General features: G+C 35.9%; 1 protein-coding gene across 6 annotated transcripts in view; it reads right to left on the reverse strand.

The window, feature by feature from the left end:
• Window positions 1-1,689: 1,689 nt before the first annotated feature.
• The window catches only part of OSBPL6 (oxysterol binding protein like 6), a 96,220-nt gene continuing 85,140 nt past the window's right edge, over window positions 1,690-12,769 (reverse strand). For all 6 annotated transcript variants that reach the window (XM_059475477.1, XM_059475475.1, XM_059475478.1 and 3 more), the window contains one exon: window positions 1,690-12,279. In XM_059475477.1, coding sequence (XP_059331460.1) covers window positions 12,171-12,279 — 109 coding nt within the window. In that variant the 3' untranslated portion in view covers window positions 1,690-12,170. The remainder of the gene's footprint in view (window positions 12,280-12,769) is intronic.

Here is a 12,769-nt window from a genome sequence, read left to right on the forward strand (position 1 = left end):
GGATATAGATATGGGATATACAACCTAACCTGTCTCTTTATATACTCTAAGTTAAATCTTAGACATAGCTCTCAGAAATAAAAATGACAGTCTAAATAGAATACATTCCATTTGCTGCCCTTGAGTAAAATTAGACTCACTACTCAATCAAAATAGAGCACCTTCTCAGCTAGCCCCTGGTACTCTGGGTTTGGATAATATTTTAGTTTAGTTTCTTTTAACCTGACTTAGTAATAATTACTTACCTGAAAAATAATTTTCCATTTTGAAGTGCAGTGTTTTTTTAACATTTAGACCAACTTAAATATTTAGTAAGACCATAAGCACTTGAAGAACCACGCAGATTGCTATGTTGCTGTGCAAAAATGCAATGTATCATCATATCAGAACAGATTTTTGTACCAGCAGTGGAACTTGGAACAGCTTTCTATGGGCAACTCCTTTAGCTGAGTCAGGATGAAATCCTGTCAATAGCTTCCCACACTGTCTCACTTCACCACACCACAGCGCCTACATGTTTGTGGCTGTGAAGAAGCATCACCTGTCTCCTGCTTAGATTAAACCTAAACATGTAATTTACTTTCATACCTGAAGTAATAGTTTTGATGCTAAATTAGGTGTCAGGTTGCTTGTGCCGCCTCTCAGGCCTCTGGTGCTCTATTCCCAAAAGTTTGCTATGTTGATGTTTTTACCATTTAAATAATGACATAAAACCTTTGACACTTCACTCATGCACAGTAATTTTGCTGAGTCACAGCCATCCAAAGCATTCAGAGCTGAAGGACAGATCTCTGCTGGACAAAGGCGAAAGCAGAGCTGAGTTTCACTCGCGGAATGGTTTAACAGGGAAAAAGCTCCTAGTGGGCCCTTCCCACAGAGCACGGGTTTGGACAAGATGTGTGCTGTGACACAAGACAGAAAGCGCTGCCATTCATGAAAAAAGCCTTTTCCCTTCCTTTGCAATTGCTTCCACTCAGGCAGCATTCCAGGCTGTTTGAACACTTGTTCTTTTTACAATGCCAAGAAATAACAAAAACCTCAATTTCTCCTCCCAACCAAATTCTTATTTTTCATTATGCTTTCATTTTAAGGGCTGAGTAGCTGACAAGAACACATAATGGAAAAACCTCAAAATCCCACATACTTCTATTTTTCCAAGACGCCAGACAGGGTGGGTGTCAAGTAATTATTTTTTTTCTTTCATTTCCACTTTTTTCAAATCTATTAGAGAACGTCAGGAACAATTTTTTCTACACCGTCTCTCAAAACTTGAGAAGCTGCAAGCTCCCTTTAATCACAAAGAAAAAACTGAATTGAAAAAAAAAAGAGGGAAAAGGCTCTTATCAGCTGCAATATGAAGATATAACTAGGAACTGCCAAAAAGAAAATTACGTTCTTTGAGACTGCATTTGGTAGTTCCTGACAGATGTAAAGAAACTGCACAGAAAATCACATAGGAAAAATTTTATAAAAATATTCCTGCAGTGAAAAAAGGTTAGAAAGGAAAAGCCACCATTTCAGTGCTTTTGCTACCACTATCACCCACCTCTTCAAAATCAATCTGTAAAATATATATTAAGAATTTTATGATTAATAATCAATTGATCTAACTAGTTACAAATAGTTTATTCAAGAACCATTGCCTCAAGTGTTTCTTGTATTAATAAATCAGAACACAGATGACAGCAGTTTAAACAGTGTACATTGAGATTTATTAGAACAAGCACTAATAGCAGCAGTGTACAGAGTGATGGAGACAATGTACTGTATGCACTGAACAATAGTAATTATACAATTGCACTTCTTCAGAGATCTATTAGAAAATGCTTTTCAGTAAACAGTTTCCCAAATCTAGCATTGTTTGTATTTGCCTCTGAGGAAAAAAAAATACAAAAAATATGCTTTATCTTTTTCTTTTTGGTAAGGCATTAGCAACATTCATTGGCAGGCTACACAAGTCATTTGTACATGCATTATCCAATTACACTGCAACAGGTAAAAAGAGTATCATGTTTCCTCAAAAATTAGAATTGTGTGTATGCTTTGGACACAATATCCTGGAAAATCTGACTTAGCCTGAAGGAAACAGATGACATCTTTTGTTACATTTTAGAGCACAACAAAAACTATAGCATAGCCAAATTCACTTTTTATTTCCTACCAGAAGCTGTAGGACCTCCTTTAGTTGGAGTTGGTATTATGGGTATCGTGTATACCACATACATCACTGGAATAAAGTCTTTGTTATTATTTCTTGTTTACTCTTCCCCCCACTACCACCTCCCTGAATGATGTGGCCAAAGGATGCTCAGCTGTAATCAATATTAACTACTGAATGAGCCTGGGCTTTATTGCATGAGAGGTAGTCAGTGTGAGGCCCCATCTGCTCTCTGGATTACTACAACAGTACGTTCAGAACCAACTGACAAGTGCAAAGACACAGAATAAGTGTTGCAGCTGCATTACATGGAAACTTAAAACTGTTTTATTACTGCTCTTTTCTGGCTAGGTTTAATCTCAGAAGTGGCCAGAGAACTCAAAATACCAAAAGAAAGCAATTCTATGTATGTGCTGAAGCCTAGACGGAGAGAGGCACTTTCTCACATTCATCCTTTTCTGGGCTAAGATAAAGAGCGTGCTCTTCGTCTGCCACCCCTGCTCCACAAATCAGAAAGGTTAGACTCCTTTTTTTCACTGGCATACTGTGCTAAAAAATCCCAGCTCTGGGCTGGCACCATCCTGGGGAAAGTATAGGGAAACAGGAACAGGGACTGCAAATATTCTTACAATTAAGCTTGCCAGAATGAGACATAATATGATGAATTGTTATTGTTTTAATGTACTGTTCTTTATTCCAAATGTCATATCTAACTGAGCTTTGCAGAGACATGAAGTTAACTTGTTTTTAAACTACAAGCTCCAGAATAAGATACCAAAATCCAAGAGGGAAGTCAAATATATTGCTCGGAGTGGCAAGCAGTCAAACCAACTATTTCACACATTTTACCTTCCACAACACAGTGCACAGGTTTAAAATTAAGCTTAAGGGCAACTAGTTGAATACCTAGCCTTGACTGCACATTAGGCCTACAGCTGAAATATTTTTGGGCAGCTAGATCATCCACTCACCTGGAAGCTCACTGGGTTCAAGGGGAACGGAGTACCAACAGCAGCTCAGCCTCTGCGTGGGCGCTCATTTGGTTAAGCATGTAGGAATTAGAAATCAAGCGCTACAAAACCTGGGCTAACCAGGTAAGCCAGTACATTGTTTTCTTAGGAATGTAACTGTAGAGTGTTTTTATTTGAACTTAAGCATCTACATCTTTTACACTGATGTGAATGAGAACTGTTTGCAATGTTAATGCTAAGTACACATCGATGCCTGTCAGAGTCCAAGCAGATGGAGCAGGAAAAAATTCTGTTGTGCATTGCTGATTAAATCCTGCAGTGAAATACCTCTATAGATTTAGAATACACAAATTATATCCTTTCTGTATTGCTCCTCAGCTCCTGATGTTTACAAATCATAAGCAATAAAATTGCTTTTACAGGCATAATCACCTCATATTGGGAATCAGAATTAATAAGATATAAAGAATCATCATGAAGACATCCCAAACTTGTGAACAGTCAAGAGCAGATGAATACATTTGCAGGAAATCAATCAAGAACAATGAAAAATATTTTTTAATGTTAAATTACTGAATGTACTACAAAGGACCAAACTTATGCTTTTAAAAATTGCTATACTATAAGTAGCTTATATAATTTTCACTACAAATATCTGCAAATTAATTTTCTATTAATTAGAGTTATTTAAATTATGGTACTGATTTTTTTTCCAGTATCCTATTCTTCATCATCTCATTATGGAAGTCCATAGCAAACTTTTGAGTATAAAATTGGGAGTGCTGCATGTAAAGTTTAATACTGAAGTACTCAGACAATGCATTCTGCTGCATTTGGGTAGATTGGTACATAAATGCTTCTCACTGCCTTTCTTTCCCTTAAGTAAATTTCTTCTCTTGCTTTCAAGTAACAGAAAAAAAAAAATTATCTGGTGCATCTAAGAACTCAGACTCTTTCTCACTACAGTCTGTTATTTCTCTTTAAAACAGACACTATCTACCCACTACTCAAAAGCAGCACTGGCTCTGTATACTTCTGAAAAGCAACTTTTGCCTTTAAATTCACCTTAAAAAACACAAAGCAAATTTCTGCTTGCCTGTGTACCTGACATAATAGCATAATCACAGCAGAAAGACTCTGAGGATCTTCTTTTAGAGGTAAGCTACCCAAAGAGGCATACAAGGAATCAACAGATATGGTTTGTTTTGCTTGTTTTTTTCAGAATGAGCACATAGATATGGGCAATCAGCAAAGAATGCTCTTTCAGCTCCTTAGGTTCTAACATTCTGGCTTGCTAAAGAATTGGCACAGGGCAATCTACCACCTGAAAGGTTGTTACAAGCAAAGAAGCTCAATAAGGCAGTATAAAAATAATAACTCATCTAAACCTTACCCTTCTAATGGCATTCTCAGAATATGAGCACGGTAAAAATACTAACATTACAACATTTCATACATGTGCACATGGGATCTAATCACACCAAAAAAGTGTGATATTATTCCCAATTTATATTAGCTTTGTGCAAAAGTGAGAGAAAATATAGAATTCTTTGCTGCTGAAATACTGAGAAATTACAAATCACCGGTTAATTATATGAAGAAAAGTAGATAGAGACCCAAAGAAGAGTCTTGCTACTGGTTGCAACAAATAAAATATACAAACAGAACTATCACAGTAGTACAGAACTATATTATAATAATCTTTCTTGATACCACAGTAGTTTCATTTATGATGGCTTTTCATATGCTAAATAAAGTATCCCTTTAGACAATCTAGCAGTAACAGATAAAGAACAGGTAGCTTGCTATGCAGTTCTGGGGAAGAAAAATATTTCAGACATCATATGCTGGCAGCCTGACTTCTTACGTATTTTATAATAAATGACATAGACACGAATCCATGTACAAAGAAGAATCCCACTGGAAAAGTCCACTGATATATATTTTTGGCCTGAGAGTGAAATTTTAGTGGTCCACCCTAAGAAGTAGACATTTAGCATGACATGAACACCAACCTTCCTGTCTGCAGAATTTCAAACACGGTTTACTTTGTAAAAATCAAACTCCATTGGAGTAATTCTTAGTGCAGAAAAAATGTTTGAAAGTAAGTAGTCTAGAAATTATTAAAAAGGAACAAGAACAGTGTCTTTGCTAATTAGAGATAAAGCTTACTAGGGCAGAAGTTTGCATTTTTGCCTGCATACCAAAATATACTCATCAGTATTTATTTTTCTGCTCAGTCAGGTCTTCTGTGAGACTCAGCAGAAAAGAAAATTTGTTGTGATCTCAATTTGTTATACTCAACTACTATATCTCAACTACTAAATAATAAAAGTAGCACTTATTTTAAAAACTAAATTGACTTCTTTTCTAACCTCAGATTGGAATGACAATTTTCAATGTCAACTTCAAGATAGGGGATAAAGTAATTTTAATATATATATTGTGATCCAATCTCAAAATATTTTATAAAATATTAAGCAAACACAAGGATAATAAAAGATATAATCTGCATTTCTTCCACATAGTTAAAGAAGCTATCCTGAATTTTCCTTTCCCTGGAAAATACTGAGGATTAACCTTGTATTCACTATGTTAATGTTACTATAATATTCCTTGATCAGGTGACTTTAACAAAGAAAGAGAATGTTCAGCACAGGACTACCACACAAGAAATCTGAGTTTGCAGTCCTGACTCAACCACTGATTATTCTTGGTGGACATGACAAAGCAACCCTTGGGACACAAGCACAATCCTAAAAAGAGATGCAATTTCAGAACAAGAGGTTGCATGTGTAGCTACACTGACTGGCACCAGAAGCAAGTAGCTCAGTGAAGAACAGTTCTGGCTGAATATTTGCCATTGTGTTCTGCTCTTGCAGAGCACAACATCATTTTGATTCTCAGAGAATTTACCCATTCCTGAGTTTCTGAAGGAATTTCCTCACCTCTTTGCATTTTGCATGCCTAATGTTCAGGGCCAGCAACATTATATATCCTCTTTCACTAATGCAGACTACTAAAACTAGCAGTCAATATGAAAATACATTTTAGTGTTTCACAGGAGACATCTGAGTCATTGTTCTAGGAGTACCAATAAGTAGCTTTACCATACTTCAATGAGTTATTCACAGGTCAGAAAGAACATATTACACACTGCTGATTATATATTCAGAGTATGTAACTCTCTTTCTTGTCCCAATTACCAGGACATCTTCAGCCAAATGCTGGCTACAGTAATTTTTTATTTATGAAAGGAGTAAAAACTTCCCTTCACCTTCAGCATTAATTCTGAGAAAATGTCTCCAATCTTCCCTTTTTTTATGCTGTCATGGATCAGTGGAAAGAAAAATGGTATTAAGATAACTAGCCTAAAACAAATTCAGCAGCTCTGCTGACAGTTTAATTCCTACAAGTTAGAAAACTTTCTCCTTTGTTACATCTCACACTGACAGAGCTCCTGTGACAAGTTTCACCATTCTGCATTGTTGCCTCTCCCTTGCCTTTCTTTTCTGAGGTTTAACAAAGATTGCAGGGAAAGGTAATTTTTTTTTTTTTTAAATTAGAGATGGTGAGTTTATAATACCACAAAATTTGACAAAATAGGAGGCTGGTATATAAAACACAAGTACATCAATATTACTTTTCAAACTTGCAAGAAACTGTATAAAAATCCTTTTATAAAGATACTTTTCAGTTTAATGAAAGAAATACATCATTTCTACTAAAGCAAATAAATAAAGGTTTTAAATACCCTAGTTTAAAAGTAAATAACGTGTTTGCTTTTGTAAGTAGATTCCTTACAATATATAATACAAAAATAAGAAAAATTGCTGTAAATGTGCAATTTCTCTGACCTTACTCAGATTTGCAGCATTCTCCTGGGTGCCAGTCACTGTTGTGATGGAGGTTATGGAGATACTCTCACCAGGAATAATTATACCTTTATTAACACAGTCTAGATTCTTCCATTAAAAGAAAAAAAAAAAAAAAAAAAAAAAAAGAAAGGAAAACGAAAAAAAAAAAAAAACCCCATGCTTTCTTCATAAAAATACTGACTGGTATCCAAATTACCATAAAAGGAACCAGGAACGCTGAAGTAGAAAATGATACTACTTTTTATACTAAATATACCTTCAAAATATCAATACATGCACTGAAGTGTAAATTTACATTTTACACAGTTTTGATGACTGTTACTTAATGACAGACAGAAAGAAAAAACAAGGACATGTTTTCCAGCCCCAGTAGCTGCCAAGGTAAGTGGTATGACATAGCAAATTTCCTGAGCTTTCTCATGGGTCTGTGCCTTACACAAGGTTACCAGTGAGGCCATTCCAGTGTTTCTGATACACTTCTGTCAATATTAATCTTATTCCCCCAAGTGGGCAAAACTCTCTAGCTTAACCCCTCCTAACATTTCAGCATATGAGTACAAATACACTTTCAGATGGATTTAATCTGAAAACATCTCCTTTGCTTTAATTATGCACCTCCATTACTACTAATGGCATCTACAAACATTCATTCCTCAGATTACAACTGCTGCCAACATGTGTAAAATAGCTATTGTTTATTGTTGCACCATAAAATGTCTAAAATCCAGTAAAACAAGGAGAGCACACAAACATTCCCTCTACTAGTGAGAGCAAGTTTTGCAATACAGAGAATGGATATATTCAGCCCTCTTGGTTATTGTGCAATTGCAAGTGAACCTCTCCTCTCCTCCAGGGCTTTCCTAAAAATTCTCATTTTTTGAGGAGAAGCTCAGTGTAAGACTGCAGTTGTGCTGGGCTCCACTGGTGAGAGGAGAGAAAATCCCATTCCCTCCATGGGGAACAGAGGACATGGCCCAGATGCAAGCTGCTCACAGGTGCCCAGAGCTACCTCCTAGTTTGCCTTAAGGTTTGTGCAGTTTGTTTCCATAAAGCACTGACAGTGCTCAGTAGGGAATTAAGGATAATATCTTCCAACACTGTGCCATGTTCACATACTGCAGTACCTGACATATGCCTGGCATGTGCCACTCACATAAACCTCACAGGTGCCATACAGGCTTATTCAGTCAGAAGTTCAAAAGGAGAAAAAAGAAGGGTAACATTATTTGTATGATGAAAATACTATTATAATGGAAACTGCACTTTTAAAGCCAAATACAAAAAAGTTTATTTCATGCAACTTACATCTGTCTAAAATTAGAATGGGTGCCTAGATGACTTTTTAATCACAGTGATACTTCATGAAAATCAACTCAAATAATCTATTCCTGTGAGATAAAAATGTCTAATATGCCAAAACTCTGCCATCTTGGTAATACTAATCTAAAACAAGAATGAAGGTATTTAAATCTTTGTAAGACATTGCATTTGATGAAAATAGCTACTATTACTTTATCATATCCAAAGTACCAGAACAAGGAAGAAATTAAGGTACACTTTTAAAATATTAATAGAAAGTACAGCTCATTATTGTGAAACTAAAGCATAAGTATTGTGTATTTTTATACAGAAATGAGTGTTTTGAGAAAACACAGGAGAAAAGCATATGTCTTTGAAGCAAAAGAACTTCTTAAATTGCATTAAAAGTTTTATGTGTCAATGATATATACTAATTTTCAACACTTACCAAACATATAGCAATTAAATCTACTGAGTTGGATAGTGCTTTTCATGCCTTCCAAAAGGAAATATTGCCTGGATGAATGGAGTGAGTGGGGCTGAAAGCTGCTTGAATCCCAGGCTGGAAGGGATCAATGGTTTCTGCCCTGGCAGCCAGCAGTGAGGACAGCCCTGCAGGGGTCAGTTCTGTGGCCATGACAATCAACATCTCACCAGTGACCTGGACAAGGACACGGTGATACATGGTAACTGCTCACAGATGACAGCAAATTAGGAGGAGGAGATGACATGCCAGATGGCAAAGCTTCAGCTAGAAGGACACTGCTCAACTTGAGGACTGGGCCAGCAAACACTTCACAAGGGTCAATAGAAATGAAAAGTTCTGCTCCTGGAGCAGAAAAATCCTGCATGCCAGGAAGAGATGTCTGAGCAGCAGCCCTGTCAAAAACCAGACGGCATTTACACAAAGTGCCAGCCTGCAGAACAGCCAGTGGTGCACTCTCCCTGCAGCATGGGATGCTCAGTTCCGCACTACACGGGCAGGGGATGGGCAAAACTCACCATACCCTCTCACTCAATGCTAGGAAATGTCACAGGTTGACTCAAAATTATAATTTGGATAGAAGCCCTCATATCTATCCACCTTAGAAACAGCACAAAATATTCCATGATGTCTGCCAATGTTAGAGGAAAAATGCAGTAACAGATTTTACACAGAATACAGGGAATTCTGCACTATGAGAAACTGCTTCATGGTACATCTGCTTAAACTTTTTCATTTCTGATATAGACTGCAAATACCTTGTGTTGCATCATTTTGTGTCTTTTCTACTAAGTAACTAATTTAACATGCTCTTTGGTTAGAAAGTGCCTTCAATAGAAAGATTTAGCATTTCACAGATTTTCTAGAATTTAGAAATGTTAGTGTTATTTTTCTTTCAATGAATGTCAAATGAACAATTGTAAAAAAACAATTCAGTGATAGCATTTTTAATGTCCACCAAGTTTCAGTTGGCATTGCAAATAACGGCATTCACAGAGCACTGCCAGAATGCTGTAAAACTGAAGACCTTCTTTCTGTATTTAAATTAAAGATTTGAGGACATGCAGTTCTGTCCCTCAGACATGCTTGCAGTCATACACAAATAATACTTCCTCATATCACGGTGAACTGCACACAAGGACTGGAGCAAAGGATGGGCAAATGTTTAATAGAGTTGGCTTTAAAGAAAACTACATAGAATAATTAATTGCTATTTTACACACAATGTGCCAATTTGATTCCTAATGTAATATTGTTAAAGCAAGCAGGATGACTTTAACCAAATATTATTTAAAAAACCAACTTTCATATATGAAAATTTTCTTATAATAAATTTTCTTATAATAACAATTGCAGAACTAAAGAATAAATCAGACTAGGTTCAACTAGGAAAGAGAAAGATAACATTCTTTGAATAACTTAAAATTTTCTTTGGAAGAAATCCCATTAATCTACATAGGGATTTTTATACCAAATTTTTATTAAAAATTCATGTGCAGTCTCAATTCATAAAAAGTCTACTTAATATTTTCTGTAGGTTTTCATAGTTCTTTCTGACAACAGAAGTGTGTGAAGAAATTTGAACTGATTAGCAGCTAGTTGCCCTGCTAGTTACTTTGCTATACCATCAACAGGGAGGTCTAAATTTATCTGAAATGACCAAAGTAATCTCAGTTGTATGGGGACCTGACTTGGAAAAAGGAAGAAGCAGGCTGAGAGCTGGGGGTGTGTGGTAATGCACTGACAACTGTTCAAGCAGCTCTGCTGGCAGATCACATACCTATCTAGTAATTTTATTTTTGGTCTCAGGACTGGAATCTTAAATAGAAAAATCATTTGTCATGTATGTGCAGAAAGGAATACCGAGTATGTGCATGAAATCTAACCCATCACCAGTGGTGGGATGTGTAACACATGCACAAATGGAAGGCAAGATCATACCATATGGAATGTAGCTCTTATCTAATAAATTACTGGTTTCACTTTTATTAAGATCTGCCCTCCTACTGTTTATTGTTTCAGAGATTTTCAAATAGAAAGTGCCAAGTCTTCTCCCACTTATATTAACTGAGGCTTAACAACACATAAGAGACTTTTTAAAATCAAAAAATATAGAACCATTTTATGAAAAAATGTAAAGTATATTTTGCACAAGAGCTGTTTTGGCAACACAAGCAGAAGTTGTTAGCTATAACACATGGGAGCCTCTGCCATACTCTCCAACATAATTTTAGATAAGAAAAGTGGATGGGGAAAAAACAGAGCCAGGAAAACAAACAGAGTGTGTGGCAGAAAACAGTTGCATTTACAGTACTATCCAGCTTCTGGAGAGAAGCCAGAGACCTTCACATGAAATCCTTCTATGCTTTTAACACTGTTGCAAAGCTTCAGGGATTTCTAATTGTATAAACAGTTAGGGGAAAATGAGATTCACTGAGAGATCTATGTCCAGGCAGTACTAAATGTGATGACTGCATCTCAGCATCAGTCATTTAGAATATGAACTGTCTGACTAGCAACTCATATGCATTTACCAAAATTCAAGTTCAACCAGCTAGCAGTTTCTTTTCAGTCTGATTATACAGTCAGCATCCCAAAGCTAAAGCATGTAAGTAGGTCTCATACCTCTGAAATGCAGTTAGATGTTTGGTTATCTTTTGATTTCAAATAATGCAGGTCTTCCAGTATTTATATTGTGATAAAATTCTAGAGCTTTAAAAATCTGCCCTTCACACAAGCCTAAGCATAGATATTTTAAAATTACTTAATGTACATCTTCATATTTTGTTAAGGCATGAACAATGGCATATGAATGGGAACAGCTTCCAGAAAAGCATCTTTTTGACAAAGGCCAGTCCAAGCATATCACACCAAAGGACTAACCTGAAGCCAGAAATGACAGTGTTGTGACCCAAGAGTTTTTAACAAAAATAGTTGGAAATAGTTGAAACAAAATGGAACTTTTTTCTATTTTTCTTTTTTTTTTTTTTTTTTACTTTAAATTTTATTACTCTTAATGTCTGTTTAAAGCACCGGTTGCAGTTTTGCGCTTACCACCTCTTCCGAGTGACTTTGGATACTTCATCTGCTTCTTTATTTCTGAATTTTCAGCGTATGAAACTTTAAAAGGTTTCTGTTTCCTTTTTTTTCTTTTTTTTTTTTTTTTTAGTTTTGATGGCTGCTGCAAAATTAGAAAGATCCAGAAGTGGTCAGGGGCCTGGTCTAATGCACTTCCAAAAGTCCATTATAAAGATGAATATAAATGCATATGATATGGTTTTTCCGTAGACCCACAAACCACGCTTAGCTATAAGAAACATATTGTGCATAGTTATTTTTTTTCTTCAGAGTGATATGTTTACTAGGTCTACATTCTCAGTTCACCAGAGTACAGGAATGTCTACTTTACTAAAGCCAGGATCCTTTCGCAGTTCCCAGTAGGTTTCATTGGTAACCCAGGCTTCTCTTTGATTAGCGTCAATTACTTTTCTGTAGAAAGGGAAAACAAAAAGAGATAAAGAGACAAAAAATATTGCTCTTATGCAATATAAAATCAAAATCCACACTTCTCTGATCTAACCCAATATTAAATCAAATTTCATACTTTTAAAGGACACAACAATCAGAAATTAAAAAACAAAAATCAGTCTCTACCTATATCAAAAGCAGAAGACAGAGAAGACGGCCGAGACTGAAAATCTGTTGTTTGATCTGTGAGAGCAGGTCTTAGATCCACCTAAAACCCCTTTCCTCACTACAGATTCTGATTATGTGAAAGGGATTATCCAACAGATATAGCTTACAGAATGTAAGCCTTCAACTATTTATTTTTTTGTCTCTGCATTTTGCTTATGTTTTGCTACAACTGGATCGAACACATTCAGTCTTTTCACTTTTGATTCCCCATGTTAGACATGAGGATACTTGGTATGACTATTCCTTGTTTCAGAAGAATGCTTAACTAAAAAACAGCCAAAAA

This window comes from Ammospiza nelsoni, chromosome 7, assembly GCF_027579445.1.
Source record: "Ammospiza nelsoni isolate bAmmNel1 chromosome 7, bAmmNel1.pri, whole genome shotgun sequence".
NCBI classification, from domain to species: Eukaryota; Metazoa; Chordata; class Aves; order Passeriformes; family Passerellidae; genus Ammospiza; species Ammospiza nelsoni.